This window comes from Schistocerca nitens, chromosome 1 (assembly GCF_023898315.1).
Source record: "Schistocerca nitens isolate TAMUIC-IGC-003100 chromosome 1, iqSchNite1.1, whole genome shotgun sequence".
NCBI lineage: Eukaryota > Metazoa > Arthropoda > Insecta > Orthoptera > Acrididae > Schistocerca > Schistocerca nitens.
Window position 1 is genome coordinate 481414880 of NC_064614.1, and position 22720 is coordinate 481437599.

The 22720-nt window shown below is 38.7% G+C and overlaps 1 protein-coding gene across 8 annotated transcripts in view; it reads left to right on the forward strand.

Annotated features, from left to right (window-relative positions):
- LOC126252270 (putative peptidyl-tRNA hydrolase PTRHD1) overlaps positions 1-21984 on the forward strand; it is a 37921-nt gene extending 15937 nt beyond the window's left edge. For 7 of the 8 annotated variants that reach the window (XM_049953153.1, XM_049953170.1, XM_049953190.1 and 4 more), the window contains exons 2-4: positions 334-549; positions 12340-12513; positions 20334-21984. In XM_049953153.1, coding sequence (XP_049809110.1) covers positions 361-549; positions 12340-12513; positions 20334-20372 — 402 coding nt within the window. In that variant the 5' untranslated portion in view covers positions 334-360 and the 3' untranslated portion in view covers positions 20373-21984. Of the gene's footprint in view, positions 1-140; positions 249-333; positions 550-12339; positions 12514-20333 lie in introns of those variants that run through there. The other variant, XM_049953177.1, reaches the window with a different exon arrangement.
- Positions 21985-22720: the final 736 nt, after the last annotated feature.

Consider the following 22720-nt stretch of genomic DNA (forward strand, 5'->3'; position numbering starts at 1 on the left):
TTTTGTCTTATATTGGCTGCAATTGTCTGTAGTGTTATAAAAAAAGTCATGACGTTAGAAACAATATTGAGTGAAAAATATGTCTTATAGACACTAAATCATTTCCAGGTGTTAGCAACTTCAATTTACTTGTACTAGTGAAGAGAGGTGTTTTTATTTCCCTCTCCACAATCTTTCATATATAGAGCTATGTTGGAACTGACAATATTATGTATCTGAATACATAAACATCTTTTACTAAACAATACGTAAGATTGTTTGTTCTTCTGTAACTTTTTTTATTTTTTAGTAATCAAATTCATTACTTATTCATTTCTGATGAACACATTTCAGGTTTTGAACAGCAGTAGTCAGGAGGAAATGAGCAAGAATTTGGTGCAGTATATAATAATGCGGGGGGACCTAGCAAAGTCTTCCAAATGGAATGCTGGAGCACTTGTTGCACAAGCGTGTCATGGTGTCTCAGCCGTTTTGCATTTGTATTACAATGATGAGAATGTGCAGGAGTATCTGTGTGATGTTGACAGAATGCATAAAGTTGTCTTGGAGGTGAGACTATGCCCATAACGTAAAATCCCACACAGTATTCTGTTAGTTCACTCCTGTTTATTGCCTACCATTGTTTTGTAAGAAATCGTTCATGTATTGACCATTCCAGGGCATAGTAAATCTTAATGCTGTATTAAGTGTATGCTTAAAAAGATAGACTTTCACTTATTTTTTAAGCATGTAGCATCTTTCAAACCTCACATTAATATAATATTTGCCTAGTACACAGAGATTATTCACTCAAGAAACATTTGTTATATGCGGTATTAATCAATATATGTGCTTGTTTTAGTTACCATGTGTTCTTTAGTAATTATTGTTGCAACAGCTGCCTCATAGTCACTAATAATAGTTTTGATATAGATGTCCTCAAAGAGGTTAACAGTACCTCCCAAAAATGGTTTATTTTATTGGTGCCATGTTAATACCATTCTGACTACAGTTCTCCTTTAATTCTCTTACACACAACTATTTTTGAGCTGTGAACTGATTTAAAGTATTTTGTCAGAACAAGGAATTTTATATAAAAGGCATGTCATATTTATAAGGCATGTCATGAGCCCATTAAAATTGTGTGCATCAAGTTGATCTTCATTAGTCATGATGAGACCTTGTATTTAAAAGGTACGTACATGCCAACTAGTGTTGCTGGAGGTCATGGTGCCACATGCAAGTTCTTACAATGTCTGTATTCTGACCCTTGTGTTAGAATATTGAGAGTGAGTGACAGAGCATTGGGGAATAGCTTGAGGCCACAAAAAATATCCAGTTTCTCATGGGCCTACACTTTGCTGAAGAGACAATAGATCTTAGAGATCTAGCTGCTTATCTTACTTTTTGTTTGGAAACAATAAACCGCAGAACTTTATGATTCAAAGATAAGTTAGTATAGAATAAGTGGAATTAAGAAAAATCATATGGGAAATATTAGGTTTATCAGGAGTGTGCTAACATAAAAGTGTTATGACTCATCACTTCATGTAAGGCTAGTTCTTGAAACTTTGTTAATAGACTCTCTCAGGATAGGTTATGTCTGTCTTCAAAATTCTGCCGTTTCAGCTCCTTCAGTATCTCTGTGATATTCTCCCATGGATTAAACAAACCTTTGGCCATTCGTGCTGCCCTTCTCTGTAAATGTTCAATATCCTTTGTTAGTCCTATCTGGTGTGGGTCCCACACACTTGAGCAATATTCTGTGATAGGTCATTGATATTATAGTTATTAGATACTATGTTCTTTCGTTTTGTGAAGTGCACAATTTTACATTTCTGAACATTTAGGGCAAGTTGCCAATTTCTGCACTATGTCGAAATCTTATCAAGATCTGACTGAATATTTATGCAGCTTCTCTTAGATAGTACTTCATTATAGATAACTGCATAATCTGCACAAAGTCTGATTTTACTATTAATATTGTCTGCAAAGCCATTAATATACAACATGAACAACAAGGGCCTCAACACACTTCCCTGGGGCACTCCCGAAGCTACTTCTACATCTGACGATGACTCTCCATCCACGATAACATGCTTTGTCCTCCCTATAAAGAAGTCCTCAATCCAGTCACAAATTTCATTTGATACGCCATATGATCGTACTTTTGACAAGTGTAGGTGCGGTACCTAGTCGTACACTTTGTGGAAATCAAGAAATATTGCATCTACCTGGTTGCCTTGATCAAAAGCTTTCAGTATGTCAAGTGAGAAAAGTGTGAGTTAGATTTCATATGATCAATATTTTTGAAAACCATGCTGATTGGCATTGAGGAAGTCATTCTGTTCAAGATACCCCATTATGTTTGAGCTCAGAATATGTTCTTATATTCTACAACAAATTTATATCAATGATATTGGATGGTAGTAGGAAGACACAGTAAGTTATCTTGGATGGAGAGTCACTGATAGATGTAGAGGTAAGTTTGGGTGTGTTTGAGGGAATTGTTTTGGGACCATTGCTGTTCATGTTGTATATTAATGATCTTACAGACAATATTAATTGTAACCTGAGACTTTTTTTAGGTGATGGTGTTATGTATAGTGAAATACTGTCCGAAAGAAGCTGCACAAATGTTCGCTCAGATCTTGATAAGATTTCAAAGTGGTGTAAAGACTGGCAGCTTGCTTTAAATATGTAGAAATGTAAAATTGTGCACTTCATGAAATGAAAAAATGTAATCAGTTAGTTCATACAAATACTTGGATTAAGCATTTGCACAGATATGAAATGGAATGATACATAGGCTCAATTGCAGCATAATCAAATTATTTAAAAATTCTCATTTTTTTCATTTTATTGTTATTGATTACCCTATCTGGTGGTGCATGACTAATTAGGAATTTAATACTTTAGAATATGACTACAATAAAAATTATCTTCAAAATAAATGGATAAGGCAGCAGGTTCTTTGTTTACTGTAATTAATATAAGCTTTGTATTCTTGTCTCATGTAACTGCCTTCCAGATAAGGTCCGAATCGAATATAAAGCATTAACTCTGAAACTGTTTTTGAAATCTTGTCAGGGACCTCAAATTAAATCATTTGTTAATATTCTCTGAATTGAAAGGGATCTAATGAGATGTACACTATTTTGCATTTCAATAATCAAACACTTTAATTACAATAAACTGTACAGATACCTTTTCCTAAGTTGAATGTACTCTTCAATAACTACAAATGAGTGGAGTTTTACAATGGCCATCATTACTTTTTTGTAATACTCTTTAGTGACCAGTGAGTCATATCAGTATTGGCAAGGAGTCATACTCTACGGGTGTGACTTCTCTGAATTGTTACATACCAGAGTAAAGCAAATTTCCTAATATTTCATAAGACATATATTATAGTACATAAAGCAGGTGGCAGAACGTGGTTTATTGGTAGAATACCAGGAAAATGCAATCAACCTGCAAGGGAGATGCAAAACATCCTGCTCAAGTGTATGGAACCAGCAGCAGATGGGACTAACAGGGGATACTAAATGAATACAAAGATGGGCAGCATGAATGGTCATAGGTTTGTTTGAACCATGGGAGTGTTTACGAAGGTGCAGAAAAGACGGAGCTGACAGAAGCTTGAATAAAGACTCAATCTATCCTGTGAAAATGTCATTATAAAACTTTTACAACCAACTACCAACTTTAAGTGTTGAATTTGGGAATATATTACAATCCCCAACATATCACTCACATAGGGATCACAAAGACAAAATTGACTAATTACAGCATGCACAGAGACATTTAAGCAATCATTCTTCCTGTGCTCCATACATGAATCAAATGGGGGGGGGGGGGGGGGAACTATTAGCGGTACAATGGGATGTACCATCTGCCTGCACTTCACAGTGTTATGCGGAGTGTAGATGTAATAAGTGCAAGAAAGTCGTGGAGATTTTCTCGAAACATCTGGGCCAGCACTACAGACTAGTGTACAACTTCACAAACTGCAATGGGAGATGAGAGTCATAAATACAGAATGAATAAATCTGTCTGACATGTTCCACATCCTGGAGGACCTCCTCACTACGGATCAATTGGAATGAAAGTAAATCTAATCTAATCTAATCTAATCTAATGTCTCAATTACCTCTTTACTGTAAGCTGGTGGGAGAGATGAATGTGTGGATCAATTCGTCTGCATTGTCTAGGGATACCTGCACATGTCAGAGTTACCTGTTCCCAAAAAAATTTATAAAGTTCAGATATATGTGGACCACCTCAAATGATTTAGGTGGCACTTGGATCAGCATAAATATATAAACTGAATTTATTGTACTAAACAAGAATCAGAGTGATCATTCGAAATCAGGGATCATGTACTTGATACAAGCAGTTGCTTGATGAAATGCCACCAATCAATTTTGCTGAATATTAAAGTTCAGGTAATAAAACTGCACCATTAATGTATCAAAATTCCTGCAAAGTTCAAGAGTCTGAGTCTGTAATCAAGCTAACATTATTTTTCATAAGTGCTATTCACTCCTCATCATAACTTGGAATTTTCTCTGAGCCCCACGTGAGGCTACCACATTAAAATTTATAGGTATCAAGGAACGTTAGAGTACTGACAGTATTAGCGAATATGGGTGAATTGATGCCCAAGCCACTTTATGACACTGAACCGATGCTAAGAATTATGCAAAATCAACCCGGCTGCCTCCCCAAGCCTCCCTCTGCAGCTTTCCAAAACCAACTGTCCTCATCTCTTGTAGTTTTCTGCTTGTAAGCTACCGCATCTCCTTGGTTTCGGTTCTGATGTCACAAATCAGTTTCAGAAAGTGATTGCCAGTACAATACAAATTATTTAAATTGAGTATCTTACACAAAATGATAAGCACTATTGCATGCTTGCTATCAAAACAAGAAAAACAATACTAGTAGACAGATTTTACCATAATTGTTGCAAGAGAATGACTGTTTTTAAAGTTATTCGGAACCGTGCAAATTTATCGTATCAAATAAACATAAGTAAATCATTTAATATGTATGTTTGTATAGTGCTTTTCCTACAAAAAATTGTCTCCTATTAACACTCAAGTACTCCAATTGGTGATATCTCTCACCTTTCTCTTGTAATTTACGTATTTGATTTTTACCTTTTTATTTATCAATGTTTATAAATAAATGTCACTAAAGTATATCTTCTGAAAGTGTATTATGACACTGTAGTGCTTCTAGATTGGCTGCCAGTCTGTTTTTTTTTTCACGATACTTCATTGCTAACTAGTTAATTTTGTAATTATGCTTTTGCACCAGTTTGATATAATGTACTGCAATTCTGATAAACTGAACTGCTAACTTTTACCAGTAGTTATCCAGTGATACTTTGATTGTTGAAATGTGGTAAGCATTTCTTATGCAATTAGTTTTACAAGTGCTAGAATGCTTTCCTACCTTCCATTGTGAATATCTTTCAGTCTAGTTGTATTGAGGAGTCATTATTACTAATAATTTCATTTCTTCATTTACTATATGCAGGTATATTTGATAATTATGTAGCATATTGGGACCTACATTTAATACATTCCTCTGTAATAGCCTTCATCATAATCTAGCCATACTGCATGTGTTCAGGATGGCAACCATTATCCACCATCAACAATTAGTGTCTATCAGATTTTCCATTATGTCACTTCTCGTGTCTAACTGTTTATCTGCTCTGAGGCGTAGCACCTGCTTGCAGTCCAGATTTACCCTACCACCACACAAAAATATTCACCAGCATAAGCACATATTCGGCCTAGCCAAGGCCCTGGGCAGAACAAGCCTATGACCTGCCAAACTCAACTTCCATACACACATCAGGTCTATCACATTACAACATATGTGCATCATGGATATGTTTGCTTTAAAATCATGAAAGTGTGTATTCTAAGAAGAATTGATCAACGCGTTACAAGGTTATTAAAAATGATTGAAGCAGTTTTACAAATTTGCTGCACCTATATTATCTGACATTGTTGCAGGGCTTTGAATACACAGAAAGTTTTTCAAGTGCTCCATACGTACGCCCCTACTGATTCTGCAGATACCAAGTTGATTAGCAAGTTCTTCCCACATTTGGCCCAGCATGGCCCTGTCAATCTGTTCAGAAGCACTGTTGATGCTAACTCGCAGTTCTGGAAAGTTTGTTGGTAGAGAAGGTGTAACACTCAATCTTTCATGTAACTGCTCACAAAAAATAAATAAATAAATAAAATCAGAGAGCATTAGGTTGGGTGAGTGTGGAGGCTATGACTTGAATTGCTGATCATCAGTGGTGGCATGAATGGTCCATTTGTTTCTCAGTTTCCTGTTTAAGAATTCCTAAATATCATTTACCATGATGGAAGTGGGATGGAGCACTATCCTGTTGGTAGATGAAGTCTCCAATTATGGCATGAGCCAATTTTCCAGCATGCCCAGATACACATGTCTTGTAATTGTCTTTTCACACACGGTCAACTGTTTCTTCACACACTGCAGGCTGATCCATTGATTTCCCATTGCAGAGCCATCCTGATGCGTAAAACTGTGCATACCATCACTGAATGGAGATGGGGTTGCTGGATCTTTGTTGAACTCTGTTCTGAAGTGTCACTGCACTGTTATGACAAACTGATGTGAATCAATTTCAAGCACAACATATGCTTTCTTGCCATGTGTCATCATCTTGCCTAACTGCTCACTGCTGTGCTCTCATAGCAGAAATCTGAAGTGTCAAGGCTTGTAGCAATTCAAAACTTTTTGAGTTTTTCTTTATGAGTGTTGATTTTATCATGATATGTCAGTTAATGAAGCTACAGTGAATTTATGAAATTGCTTCAGTCATTTATGATAACCTTGTACGTTAATGCAGAAAATGAAGTGTCTGAATACTGGAAGACACACGGGACAGGTGGAGAATCAGGAACTGTAAAAGTAGGACAGAGACAAGACAGTAATAAATTAGTGAGCAGTAATAAATTAGTTACTAGATGTTAATGCAGAAAATGAAGTCTCTGAATACTGGTAGACACATGGGACAGGTGGAGAATCAAGAACTGTAAAAGTAGGACAGAGACAAGTATAACTGGGGAAGTGGAAATAAGTATTAAAGAAAGAAATAAAGGATCTAAATACCAGCTACCAGCTGTAGCCCATCAAGGCCATTCAGTACTGACTGGCCACCATGTCATCCTCTCTAATGGTGAAATTCAGATGCTGATGGTGGGGCATGTGGTCAGCACACCACGCTCCCCTCTGTTGTCAGTTCCCCAAATCTTGGTGCCACCACTTCTCATTGAAGTAGCTCCTCGTCATGAGTCTGAGTGGTCCCTGTTACAATTTTCCCACCAAAAGAAATCCCTCACAGTACAGGGAATTGAACCTGGGTGCTCTGCGCAGACAGACATGCTGTTGACATAGCTATAGGGGTGGACTAAAAAATCATAATGCAAATGGGAAATATAGAAATAATGAAAGAAGACAAGCAGTGAAGCCAGGAGGAAGGGTAGTATGGGTTGTGATGTGGATGACTGATAAATTAGTAGCAGGAGACCAGTTGTTAAACCTTATGGCACTGCTTAGATACAGATGCAGGAAGATTGTCAGAGTAATGTGAAATGGTAGTATGAATAATCTTTGTTTTCTACACACAATTTTCCATGACAGTGGGGTTTATTCAACAGTCTGCTCTGAAAATTTTGTGTTATTGTATTAGTTGTCATGCAAGATACATACTTCAGCCTCTTATTAATAAACCTTTTACTGATTTAAGAGTGTATATATTAATTAGCAACTGCTTGTTTTCTTTCTTTTGTTGCTAAATACTTGAATCTCATGGAAAGAAAGAGCTATCAAAATGTTCCTATCACTTATCAGCTCATCACTCATAATGTTAATAAGATACATTGTTATGAAAGAATCCTCTGTAAAGATGAACTTAGTAATTACAATGGTACATACTAATAACAAACATTAATATGTTGTAAGTAAATAAACACTTTAGATCAAAGGTGTACAGACTTGCTAGTACTGTCGACTGCAAACCCTTCACTATGACTATGTGTAAGTGCTGATAAAGAGAGAGAGAGAGAGAGAGAGAGTCCCACATATGGCTTTGCAGCTACAGATCTTACCTTCTTTACTTCTTGTTAGTAACTGTTTTTCTCTGATTTTAAGCTTCTTCTAGCCATTATGTTTTCCTCTGTTTACCTCTTTTACTAGGTAAAAGAGTGCAGTGTTTGGCCATAGTAAATGAGATCTACTTGCGGTCCATTAATAATGCTTCATTATTCCATGGTTTCCTGTAATCATTTCATTAAATGATTTTACTTTCAATAAGGCTGTGTGGAGCTCCTGCATCCACACTCCACCAACGGAATTAGTTGTTTATTCCCAGACGCTTAGCACCAGAACTGTAGCAAGTGGGTGGTTGGGAAGGGTAAGGAGGGGGGTGAGAGGAAGGGACTTTACATCCATAACCTTCCAGTTTCAATTATGTAACAATATTATGAAAAGAAAAGTTGCCACTCACCATATAGCGGAGATGCTGAATCTGCAACAACAAAAAGACTGTCACAAATAAAGCTTTCGGCCTGCAAGGCCTTCGTCAAAAATAGATGTGACACACACACACACACACAAACTGCAGTCTCAGGCAACTGTAGCCACAGTGTGAGCAGCAGCACCAGTGCATGATGGGAATGGGTACTGGATGGGGGTAAGGAGTGGGTTGGGGGTGGGTAGGGGGAGGAATAGTAGGGTAGAGGTGGTGGACAGTGCAGTGCTGCAGGGGAGCGCACAGGGATGAGGTGGAGCGAGGATGGGGCAGCTATGTTCAGTCGGAAGGTTAGACAATGGGAAGGGAAGAGGTTGGGAGGGGGGGTGTGGCAGAGAAGAAGAGAAGTAGAAAGACTGGGTGCGATGGAGGAATAAGGGCTGTATAGTGCTGGAATGGGAACAGGGAGGCTGGATGAGTGATGACAATGACTAACAAAGATTGAGATCAGGAGTGATACAGTAATGTAGGATATATTGCAGGGATAGTTCCCATTTGTGCAGTTCAGAAAAGCTGGTGTTGGTGGGAAGTATCCATATGGCACAGGCTGTGAAGCAGTCATTGAAATGAAGGATGTCATGTTTGGCAGCATGCTCAGCAACGGGGTGGTCCTTTTATTTCCTGGCCACAGTTTGTTTGTGGCCATTCATGCAGACAGGCAGCTTGTTGGTTGTCATGCCCACATAGAAAGCAACACAGTGGTTGCAGCTTTGTTTGTAGACCACACAACTAGTTTCACAGATAACCCTGCCTTTGATGGGGTAGGTGATGTTGGTGACTGGACTGGTGTAGATGGTAGTGGAAGGATGTATGGGACAGTCTTGCATCTAGGTCTACTACAGGGGTATCAGCCATGAGGTAAGGGGCTGGGAGCAGGGGCTATGTAGGGATGGATGAATATATTGCGTAGGTTCAGTGGACAGTGGAATACCACTGTGGAAGGGGTGGGAAGGACAGTGGCAGGACATTTCTCATTTCAGGGCTCAACGAGAGGTAGTCGAAATCCTGGTGGAGAATGTAATTCAGTTGCTCCAGTCCTGGCTGGTACTGAGTTATGAGGGGAATGCTCCTCTGTGGCCGGATGGTGGGACTTTGTGAGGTGGTGGGAGACTGGAAAGATAAGGCACAGGAGATTGGTTTTTGTACAAGGTTGAGAGGATAATTACAGCCAGTGTAGGCTTCAGTGAGACCCTTGGCATATTTTGAGCATGACCACTCGTCACTGCAGATGCGATGAGCACGGGTAGCTAGGTTGTATGGAAGGGACTCCTTGGTATGGAATGGGTGGCAGCTGTCGAAGTGGAGGTATTGCTGGTGGTCAGTAGGTTTGATATGGACAGAGGTACCAATGTAGCCATCTTTGAGGTGGAGGTCAAGATCTAGGAAGATGGCTTGCTGGGTTGAGTAGGACCAGGTGAAGCAAATGGGGGAGAAGTTGTTAAGGTTCTGGAGGAATGTGGATAGGGTGTCCTCACCCTCGATCCAGATCGCAAAGATGTCATCAGTGAATCTGAACCAGGTGAGGAGTTTAGGATTCTGGATATATCGGAAGGATTCCTCTAGATAGACCATGAATAGGTTGGCATAGGATGGTGCCATGTGGGTGCCCATAGCAGTATCTCAAATTTGTTTGTAGGCAATACCTTTCAAAGAAGAAGTAATTGTGGGTGAGGATATAGTTGGTCACTGTGACTAGGAAGGAGGTTGTTGGTTTGGAATCCATCGGCCATTGGGGAAGGTAGTGTTCAATAACAGTAAGGCCATGGGCATTAGGTATGTTAGTGGAAAGGGAGGTGGTATCAGTAGTGACAAGCAGGGTACTGTGTGCTAAAGGGACAGGAACTGTGGAGAGTCAGTGGAGGAAATGGTTGGTATCTCTTATATAGAACAGTAGGATCCAGGTAATAGGTTGAAGGTGTTGGTGTAAGAAAGCAGAGATTCTCTCAGTGGGGGCACAGTAATCGGCCACAATGGGGCGTCCTAGGTGGTTGGGTTTATGGACTTTAGGAAGCATGTAGAAGGTAGGACTGTGGCGAGTGGTAGGGGTGAACAGAGAGATGGACTCCATGGAGAGGTTCTGGGATGGGACTAAGGATTTAAGTAGTGACTGGAGATCCTGCTGGATTTCTGGAATGGGGTCACTGTGGCAAGGTTTGTAGGTGGATGTATGTGACAGTTGGCACAGTCCTTCTGCTAGGCAATCCATGCGGTTCAGAATGACAGTGGTGGATTCTTTGTCTGCAGGTAAGATTATAAGGTCAGGATCAGTTTTTAGATGATGTACTGATGATCTTTTTGTGGAGGTAAGTATGGTTTGCATGTTGTGGGTTTTGGGGAATGATGGTAAGGCAAGGTTCGAGGTTAAGAAATTCTGGAAAGTTAACAGGGGGTGATTTGGGGGCAGTGGCGGTGGATCACGGTTGGGTGGAGGATTGAACTGAGTTAGGCAGGGTTCAACATTGGGCTTTGATTGAGTCTGATTGGTAGGGTTGGTGGCGAAAAAGTGTCTCCTCCGTAGGGACGAGGAGAAGGAGAGAAGGTCTTCAACAATTTGTGCATGATTGAAGTTGGGAGTGTGGCAAAAGGTGAGCCCTTTGGAAAGGGCTGATATTTCCATGGGGCTAATGCTCTTAGGGGAAAGTTTTCATCACACTCAGTCTTTTTACTTCCCTTCTTTTCCGCCACTCCCCTCTCCCCATCACTTCCCTGCCCTCTGTATAACCTCCCAACTGCACATAGTTGCCCTATCCTCTCTCCACTTCATCCCTGCATGCTCTCCAGCAACACTTCACTGTCCGCGGCCCTACCCTACTATCCCTCCCCACCCATGCCCCAGGCTCCTCCTTACTCCCACCCAGTCGCCACTCCCATCACGCGCTGTTGCTGCTGCTGGCAGTGTGGCTACAGTTGCCTGAGACTGCAGTCATGTGTATGTGAGTTACGTTTGTGTGCATGTGTGTGTGTGTGTGTGTGTGTGTGTGTGTGTATTTTTGACAAAGGCCTTACCGGCCCAAAGCTGTATTTGTGACAGTCTTTTTGTTGTGCCTATCTATGACTTAGCATCTGCTATATGGTGAGTGGCAACTTTCCTTTTCATAATATTGTTACATTCCAACCTGAATTTTCCATTGTTCAATTTCAGTTATGATTTTTTCTTGTTTCCATCTTAAATTTTTCATTATCTTCGAACAGTTGCTATTAACTACTGCTCCCTTATTTACTAATATGAATATCTTTAAGCTTAATTTTTTCGTGAGTAACAAACTTTTAACTCTGATGAACTGACGCTTTCCACTATGTAATTCTCCCAGTTGTGTTAATGCTGCTGCGTCATAAAGTTTGTTTGACCTCTGCTTAAGATAGTATTACTACTCATGGCACATATTGGTTGAAAGCACCGATGATGGCTGTTAATCAGTTGAAATCAATTTGCAAAAGTGAATAAATAAAACATGATTTTGTGACTGGTTGCTGCATATTTGGTAATTTTATGGTTTACGGTCGCTGCACAACTTGGGAACCACATGGAGCCCACCATTCATTGCATCAGCAAAGTGGGAAAGTTGACCAAGTAAGATGCACGACATGTGATTCCTTACCAATTTTGAGAACAGAATAAAAATTTCACAGACACTACTTTTCACCACGCCCTTATGTATCCCTACTATAAACGCACAGTGTAACATCTTATATGTAGTAAGACTCGTGGGCTTGTATATGAGTACAAAATAAAGTGTCACAAAACTCGTACAGTGAAAATTCTGTTATTGCAGATTAGTGACCTCAACAGCCTTATGGAGCTTGAGACAAAACTGAACAACAAAGGGATTCATCACAAGACATGGATAGAACAGCCAGAAAATGAAGCTACTTGTCTTGTTGTCAAGCCATACCCAAAAGAGGACGTAGCAGAATTTTTTAAGGATTTGAAACTGTTTAATAAAAAGGTAAAATAAAATATATGTCATTGTTTTGCAAGTGACATCTGTTGTTTCATACAGAACACTTTTCTCTCATGTTCCACTCCCGTAAAATTCCTTCTTACAAATTAATACTAAGTGAACCTCTAACATTTATGTTTACTGGCATATTGTGTGTGTGTGTGTGTGTGTGTGTGTGTGTGCGCACGCGTGCGCACATACTATATTTGCTTAGTATAACAGTGCATATTTATTTTTGATGAAACATAATATGAATAAGAATGCACAAACACCAAACACTTAATTAACCACCTCTCTGGTTCCAGTAGAAACAGTGCATAACATCTCATCTAATATATGTATTCATAACTGTGAACCAGTATGAAACTATTTTACTCTTGGAAGAATATCTGCTGTTGATAATTTAGGACATGTTACTGTGACCTGATCTGAGACTCGAATCTAGACACTTGCCTTTTGCAGACAGCACTTTCAGGTTTCGTCACAGGTGACAATGCTATTAACATTAGCAGATGTGTCATTAAAAATGATGGAGATCTAGTATTCATCTGCACCTTGTCAATGAGTCTGATGACGGTGAAGAAGAAATCATCTTCAGTTGCCTGTTGCCATGCACATCTTTGTAGATGTCAACTAGAGGTGTAGACCAACCCAAGAACTCTTCTGTCCAGTGGTATAATGTACACTTCATTAACTTCTGTATTGCAGCAATATTCCCTTCATTGATAGATGGATACCTTTCAGTCATTTTAAAGCAGATATCAGCATCTGAAAGGAGCATGCTTTAGGATTGTTCATAATTACATCTTGGCTTTGGAGTGGCTTCCATGCACCATGGGTGCAACCACAACTGAGGGTATCTGTGGAGAGGCCAGACAAATTTGGTGTTTCCCAAAGAGGGATGGTGGCCGTATCAGTTGTTGCAGGAGTGACAGTTTGGTTGATTAACTGATCTGGTATTGTAACATTAGCCAGTATGGCACTGGTAAGTTGGTACTGCGAATAGCTGAGAACAAAGGAAAGCTACAGTCATTGCATTTCCTGAGGGCAGGCATCTCTACTATATGGTTGTGTGGTGGTGGCAACCTTTGGATAAAAATTCAGATCTCTATGTGGGAACTGCTCAGGATGAACAGGACTTCTGGTCAGGTGAGTACAGGGTCATAAGTACAGAATCAATTAGGGTTACTGCAGGAGACAGTAATGAATAACAAAACAGGAATGTAGGCTTTTATGAGCAACATAGTGAACACATTATCATAGCTAGTATGTAGACATGAAGCCAACACCCACCACAGTAGTACAAGTTAATATGTCAACTAGCTCCTCAGATGATGAAGATGTTGAAAGAATGTATGATGAGATAAAAGAAATTATTCAGATAGTTAAGGGAGAGTAAAGTTTAATTGTGGTAGGGGATTGTAATTTTATAACAGGAAAGGAAGGAGCGGGGAAAATTAGTAGGAAACCATGGACTGAGGGAAAGGAATGAAAGAGGAAGCTATCTGGTAGAATTTTGCACATAGTTTAAAAATCATGAAAGATGGTTCTATATGTGGAAAAGACATGGAGACAAGGGGAGGTTTGAAATAGATTTCATAATGGTAAGATGGAGTTTCTGAAGGTAGGTTTTAGAATGCAACGCATTTTCAGGGGCAAATTTGGATTCCAGCCATAATTTATTTGGTATGAACAACAGATTACAACAGAAGAAACTGCAGAAAAGTAGTACATTAAGGATCTGGAAGCAGAATAAATTGAAAGAGTGTGAGGTTGTTGATAGTTTCAAAGTGAGCCTTAGGCAATGATTGACTGAAATAGGGTAAGGAGCACAATAGAAAACAAATCACTCAACTTAAGAGATGAAGTAGTGAACTCAGCAGAGCATCAGATAAGCAAAAAGACAAAGCCCAGTAAAAATCCTTTGATAATACACAAGATATTGAGTCTAATTGCTGGAAGGAGAAAATATAAAAATGCAGAGAATGAAGTGGGTTAAAGGAAATACAGATGTGTCATAACCTGACGTGGATCACAACATAATTAGTCTGAATCTCACAATAATATTGGAGGCAACATGCAATTTGAGGTCATCCATCTCAGGCACATGAGTGGCTTTGTGCAGAGGGTGAGACAGAAATGGAGTCAAGCTAAAATTTTTCAGATCTCTGTGGTTGGAGACAGCACAAATTGATTCAGATGTCAGGCTGAGGAGGTAGATATGGTGTTACTTAAAGTTAAGACATTGCAGATTACATTCAACAGAATTATTGGGATCCTTTGAATGTCTAGCCATGACTATCCCAACCAGTGTGTGAGATACATAAGATAGGCAAAATACCCGCACACTTAAAGAAGAATGTAATAATTCCAATTTCAAAAGAGGTGGTGCTGACATGCCTGAAAATTACTGAACCATCGGATTAATAAGCCATGCTTGCAAAATACTGGCACAAATTATTTACAGAAAAATGTAAAAAATTGTAGAAACTGTCCTCGGGGAAGAACAGTTCAGATCCTGGAGAAATGTAGAAACAGATGCACCAATACTCACTATATGACTGGGTTAAGAAGATAGCTGGTTAAAAAAAAAAAAGACAAATTTAACTTTCTGTCATTTGTAAATTTAAATAAAGCTATTGGCAATGATGACTGTAATACATAATTTCAAATTCTGAAAATAGCAGGGATAAAATACAGTGAGTGAAAGGCTATTTATAACTTGTATGGAAACCAGACTGCAGTTATAAGAGTTGAAGAACATGAAAGGGAAGCTGTGGTTGAGGAGAGAGTCAGAGAGGGCTGTAGCATGACACTGATGTTATTCGATCTGTGCACTGACCAAGCAGTAAAGGAAAACAAGGAGAAATTTTGAGAGGAAATTAAAGTCCAGGGAGAAGAAATAAAAAAAAATTGCTAATGACACTTTTATTCTGTCGGAGACAGCAAAGGACTTGGAGCACCATTGAATGGCAACGATAATGTTTTGAAAAGATGTTATAAGCTGACCAGTAACAAAAGTTAAATGATGATAATGGAATATAATGAAATTAAATGAGGTGACGGTGAAGAAATTTTATTAGGAACTAAGACACTAAGATTAGTAGACAAGTTTTGCTATTAGGGCAACAAAATAACTGATGATGGGAAAAGTTGAGGGGATATGAACTGTGGACTGGTAATAACAAGAAAAGTATTTCTGAAAAGAAAAGGACTTTGTCAACATCTAACGTAAATTTAAGTATTAGGATGTCTTTGCTGAAGGTATTTGTCATTAGAGTAGCCTTGTAAGGTTGTGAGACATGGACAATAAGCAGTTCGGACAAGAAGTGAATTGAAGCTTTTGGTATGTGATGGTACAAGAGAATGTTAAAGGTTAAATGGGTAGACCGAGTAACTAAAGAAGAGGTACTGAATCATATTGGGTAAAAATAAGTTTATGGCATAACTTGAATAAAAGAAGGTATCAGTTGATAGGAAACTCCCTGAAAGTTTGGTGTTATCAGACTATTGGTTGATTAACATGTAACAAATAATTGTTAGAAATCAAAGAAAATTTTCTGTAGTTTGCACCAAAGAAATTTATTTTGTGCTCGCTTCAGTCTCTGTCTACCACTCTTCCACTGTTGTATTTTCTCTCGTGTTAGTGTTTACCAACTGAAAGAATGGTCTATGTTGTACTGAGGTTGTGGTTGGCATATTATAGAATTCTAAAAGTTTGTCAGCATTTTTGGGGAGTATCTCATGAAGGCAACAAATGATGGAAGGAAGATTAATATTTCATGTCTCATCAGTGAGGAGATCATTATGGAGGTGGTGCACTTGCTTTAATTGGAAGCCGAATGGAATGGAAAGCTCCTAAACCAAACTGAGAGCTATTTTTGGGTAGTACCAATTCTTTCTTTTCCGTATTTTCTGCTTCTTGCTGATTATGTCAACACCAACAACCACAACTACCTCCTCTACAGGAAATGTAGTGCTAAGTAGCTCTACAAACAGTATGTTGTCATGTGGTAGTCCAGCAACTGTGTGACACATAAGCCGCACTGAACAGTTCTTCAGTTTTGCGCACTGATCACTGGCTACAGTAAGCTGCCCACTGCAAACAGATGCTTGACCTCCTGTGTCAAGAGGGTCGCACCAACCCACAGTTCCTACAAACTAAAGGAAGATGTGACCAACAACCAACTTTCTGCTGATCACAAATACAAACAAATGCACAGATACTTAATATTCCTTTAGTACTAGATCTGTGTTGTTTATCAGTCATGACTGGTCCAGCTGTGTCAAAGTACACCATTTATCATGTTATAAAAAAGAAAGTTATTTACAAAAATTTTATTCTATAATACACGAATAAAATTGTTTACTGAAAGTACCTAACTGAGTAACTTCTGAAAAATGCCCAACTATGTACAGAGTGTCTGAAAAGAAAGCTTGTATTTGATGTGTCAAAATAAAAGAAAGGTTGAAGTCTATCAACAAAATCTATCCAGCACGCCTTTGGCACTCGTTGAAATGATGAACAAAATTTTGCATGACGGCTTGGTATGTAGACACTGGGATGGCTGCCACTTCGCTATGGATATGTTCTTTAAGTTGCTCCAGAGATGCCAGATTACTGACACACACTTTAGATTTGACATATTCCCATTGGGAAAAATCCATGGTACCCAAATGTGGACTCTGTGCGTGATAATTTATGTCAGGCCTTCTGGAGATCAGTTTGACAGGGAAAATTTCTCAAACTCACAGTATAGATGCATTGGACATGTGCTGTGGCTCTGTCTTGTTGAAACCATGTCTTTTAGTTATAACCATGAAAATTTTGCAATTCAGGCACCAAGAAGTCATTTAACATTGACACATAATGTTCCAAATTCACTGTAGCTGCAGAACTGCTCTTGTCCTTGAAAAAGTATGAGCCAATTATTCCTCGAGCTGGCACTGCAGTCCGTACAGTAACTCTTGGTGAATGAAGTACTTTCTCATGCTTGTATTTAGGATTCATGGCGCTCCAGTAGTGACAATTTTGCTTATTGACATGACAGTTCAGGTGAAAATGTGTCTCATCAAAACACAAGGTGTTGTTAAATGAAGAGCACTCACTCACATCATTGACGAACTGAAGCCTTTGTCTGGCTTCCTTATGCTTTAATTCTGGCACAATTGAATTTTTTAAGGGTGCAGTTCAAAGTCTTTGCAGAATTTGATGCAGTGATGATCTATGCACATTTAAAGATTTACGGTGGCTTCTGGAGTATCTATTTAGATGTAGATGTTAGGATTGTCACGAACAGGCTAATTTAGACTCTCCATGGATGTTCCCTTTCTTGATGACCTTGGTCAGCCAGATTTCAGTTTGGCCAGTGTTGAACTGGTCTCCTCAATCTTTCAATCTTTTTGATTCATTTTGGGATAAGGGGAACACTTGGAGAATCACTTACATTATGCAATCTGTGATCACTGCAAAAATTTCTTATGTGTTACAGTTGCCGAATAATCGTTTTTGTAAAATTCTTGCATGCAAAATCCATGGTCCACTCTGGAGGAGCACTCCACATTAACTGAATTCCTAAAGGCCAAATAAGCAATAAACGTAACCCCCACCCCCTCCTCTGATTTGTTGCAAGAGAGCTTTTAAAATATAAGTTTTCTTTTGAGACTGGCTGTGTGATGGTTGCTGTTTCAAATCCTGTGGCATTTTCCTTCTGAATAATCGTGCCGGTGGACATTGCACTTATCAAGGCAGTGTGTTCCAGACAGTCAACGTCTTAGCATGTCTATGTTTCTTGTGTTGTGGATGTTACATGAGAGTCATTTCAGAAGTTCTGCACACTGTACATGTGCAACGGATACAGTGACATGATCAAGTTTAAATTCATGTCAGTTGTGTGTGAGACCTTAGACATCATGGTTGTATATGTGTTTGCTGGTTTGCGTGATTGTGTTGTGAGTAGCTCAGTTTTAAAATCGAAGTTGAACCCGAGTTAAGTCGGATAACACATAGTGCATAGTGATCAGTGTTCCTACATCAAAATTGAATCCCTACATGGAAAGATCCCAATGGAAACTGACTTTTAGAAAAAAGTGTTGGAATAGTGTATTGGATCATAGCACAGTACCACAGTGGTCTGCCCATTTCTGTGAAGGTAAGGTAAGCCCCAAGGACAACCCAAGTAGTGGAAGGCCATCAACTGCAACAGACTGCATCTCTTATGTTATTGTTAATGTCATTTTGAGAAAGAATGTACAAAAAACATGTGAGGAAACTGCATATGAGGCCAGAATATCTGTCACTTATTTTTACATAACTGAAAAGTTAAAGATGAGAAAAATTGCTGCTAGATGGGTTCCACATGATCTGAGTGAAGAAGAAAGCAGGTTGCAAAAGAATCACAGAAGAATTGCTTGAGCATTACTGAACAGAAGGAGAGCCATTTATGATAAGGATTGTTGTACTTGATGAAACAGGATACGAATTTTGAACCAGAAAATAAGTCTCATTCATCACAATGGAAAAGTTCCAACTCTCCACAGCTGAAACATTCCCCTACTGACAGTTAAAGGTGAAACTGATAATGATCTTTACATATTACATGAGTGGAGTCATAGCTACAAATAGAGTAGCCCAGGAGCATCTGTAATAGACACATGCTCCAAGCTGTTTGTGCAAAATGTTTTGCACCTGAAATTTTGCCAAAGAAAGCTTGACAAGCCGCAGCTGGTGTCCTCATTTAGCATGATAATGAAGACCACATATGGCCCTACCAGTGATAGAAATGCTCAATAAATATTGATGGAAAATACTTCCCAAACCACCACACAGTCCTGATATGCACCCCGCATAGTTTGATTGTTTCCCAAATTGAAGAAAAACATCTGTGGAGAATGTTTTGATACCATCAGTGAGACTTTCAGTGTGGTGACCCGAGTAATCAGACAGCTCAACAATGAAGGTGCTCAATTCAGAGTACAGAAGTTGCCAAAACATTGGGAAGCTGTGACATACAAGAATGAAGATCATACAGAAGATCTCTAAAGCTATTTTGTAAAATAAATTAGTTTCTTCAGTTCTACTTTACAGTGTGCAGACCCTTGTAATTATGTATTTATTCCATCATGCTAAAAGCCCCTTGGTATTGTATTACATTGATAGGGAAAAAAAACGTACTGACTGAAAAAGCTCATCAATCATAACTGAGTGAATATGGGCTTGCAGTGCTCCAGCCTTTTGCTTGATGTGATGATCCTGACAGCTTTTTTGTAATATTAACATGTCCTTGAAACCTGCAGTGTTTCCTCATAACTGTAGGCTACAACTGATGTGGCTATACAATAGTGCATAATACACTGTTGTAAGGAACTGGTAAGTTAATACATTCTTTAGTCTCCTTCGAAGGCATAGCAAAAGAGAGAGCTTGGAGCACACGTACATGGTGTGCTAGTTCATTGATAATTCCCTGTCAATCATGAAGTCCAGCAGTTTGAAAGCCTCCAATTTATTCTGGCACCCATTTTTATGCGGCTACATGTCAGATGGCATGTTTTTTCTTCATTCATTTTCATTTTGTTTTTGATGAAACACAATTTAATGTTTTTAGAGCGCTTCTGCTAGTAGTACAGCTTGTGAAACAGTTTTTTCTTTGGGAAAAATGGGTAGCGTCATCAGCAAACTGCAATATGTGGTTGATATGACCTATATAATTGACATACACAAGGAACAGAGAAGTCTTGTCATGGATCTGTGGGTTATGCCATGTTCTAATTTTTGTGCTCCATGGAGTGACATCACCAGCATTTATATACATGAAATGTATTCACAGTTATTAACATGGACAACCATCAGCTGTATAATGGAATGATGACAATGAAAATTTGTGCCATACCAAGACTTGAACATGGATTTCCCGCTTATTGCAAGTGATCGTCATACCATTTGGCCATCTGCGTACGACTCACAGCCAGACCCAAACTTCCATATGTTGTCAGCCGGAGACATTTTACTTTAAAGGTGGGTAAATATGATATTGCAGTGCCTGTAATATTCGAAAGCATGATGCAATCTTCCTTTGAGTCCCAGTCCGGCCAAATTCTTAGAAGCAATATTCCGTTATATAGCTGATGGTTGTCAGAACTCGCAACTGCAATTACATTTCCTATATTTCATAATGGATGTAGTTGCCGCAGTGCCTGTTCCTTCGGAATTCATGCATGATGAACATTGCATCGTAATCTGGAATGACACAGGCACTGCAGTATTGTATCACCTACCTTTTGTTTTCAAGATAAGATTGAAGAGTTGCCAGAACAATATGTCCAGTACCATAATCCTTTAGCTTACTATACAGTACTTGTATGATTTACAGTCAAATGCTTTGCTGAGGCTGAGCTCATAGTGTGTCACTGTCCCTCTTTCTCTGTCTTCAAACCCCTGCCTCATCTTTGTAATTAAGTCCAGTGCTACTGTAACCGTCAACTTTCCTCTGCAAAAACTGTTCTGCATGTCCCGGAAGAGTTGACTGTCTTCAAAGTAGCCTATTACCTGCTATTTCATTACAGACTCTATAACCTTAGCTAAAACAGGAATTATGAAACTGGGCCAAAAACTGGACACTTCACATGGTCACCTATTTAGAGACACTGTAACAATTTCTTATTCTGATGACTTCCATTATTGCAAATGTGGTTTCATCTACTATTGAATTACAAAGAAAATTAGTTGAAACTCAGACGTTATTTCTTCACATACATCTACTCTCTCACATACAAACACTTCAGACTATGCATTTGTTACTAATACTGTATACAACAATTCAGCTCTGTAAAAAGATTGTCTCTTGTTTTGACTGACCAAAGTCACTTGCATACTGCTAATTGTTTGTTGAGCTTGTTATTAAGCATTGTTGGTGTCAGCGATGTTAAATGGTGGCATGAAATTTGGATTTAATGTTAAAAAATTAACATTCAGAAAATGAAACATAGAAATTATGTTAATCAGTCATTGACTATTACCTAATCACACCTAATTAATTATTTGAGCAGTGAACAAGTAATTACTGAGTGAGTGACATAGTAATGGCTATTCAAGTAGTAAATGTCATAATGGTATGTGAGAGTAATTGAACACTAACTACACAAATATGTCGTGTAGAAACATTCACCATGTGCTTAGATACCACCATAAGAGATGCAAGAAAGATATGTTACTATAGTGAAGCAAAATTCTAAATCACCAGACAAAAATAAACTTAACTGCAATAAGACAACAATCAATTTTGTATCCAAAAATAAGTGACTGCACAGAGACAAAAAATTATGGTACATGTTGTATCATAGCTTGACCCACAGTGTAAGAAGAATAACAGAAGCATGTCCGTAAAACAAGATAAGTTACGTAAAAATAATAAAAAGTATACACAAACCCTGTATATTACAAGTGAAGTAGCACAAGAGAGCAAATAAACAGTATATTGGCAACCCACTATTGTGTAATGTTGTGTAAATGGAGAATTTCTTTGTTTGTGTTGAAATAACTCATTAAAGTGCAAAGTTGACCAGATGTTAGTCTTGAAAATGAGCTTGAAATAAGAAATACAAATATTTATACAAATGATACTAGGTACATGTAAAGCAACTCGGGTATGTTCATGCCTACAGTTAAACAGACAACTAAATGTAATGTAAAGGTTGAGACACAGCGAAACTGACTTGTGTTTATTGGTAATGCACTTTTACTTGGCCCCTTGTCATTGGTGGAAGTCAGGTCACTTCGTGCTGCTCTGGAATGTTTACAGCCACAGCCAAAATGTGCTATATAAGAGCGTTGTGCACTATAACAATAAGCAGTCATTGTGAATATAGTGTTGATCTGTGTGTTGTGTTGTGCATAGTGATTGTTAATGCTATTTACAAAAATGAGTGAAGGGGCTGAACCTGGTCGGTGTTGCAACTCGCCATCAACTTTTGTGTCACTTCTGTGTCGAATTAAGCTATTAGACATGCTTTCCATCTATAAGCTGCAGGATGCATACACGGATAGAAGGAGGCGAAGTCCATCTCGGCAGGTAATGTGCTACGAGTCGATCGCAAGCTTCCACTCCCCTGCCCAGGGACCAAATAAAAATATGTTATCAGTAATGAACAAGTGTCACCATCATAAAAATAACAGAAGTATAAGTTTTCATGGTGAGTAGACAGAGTATTTTCTAAT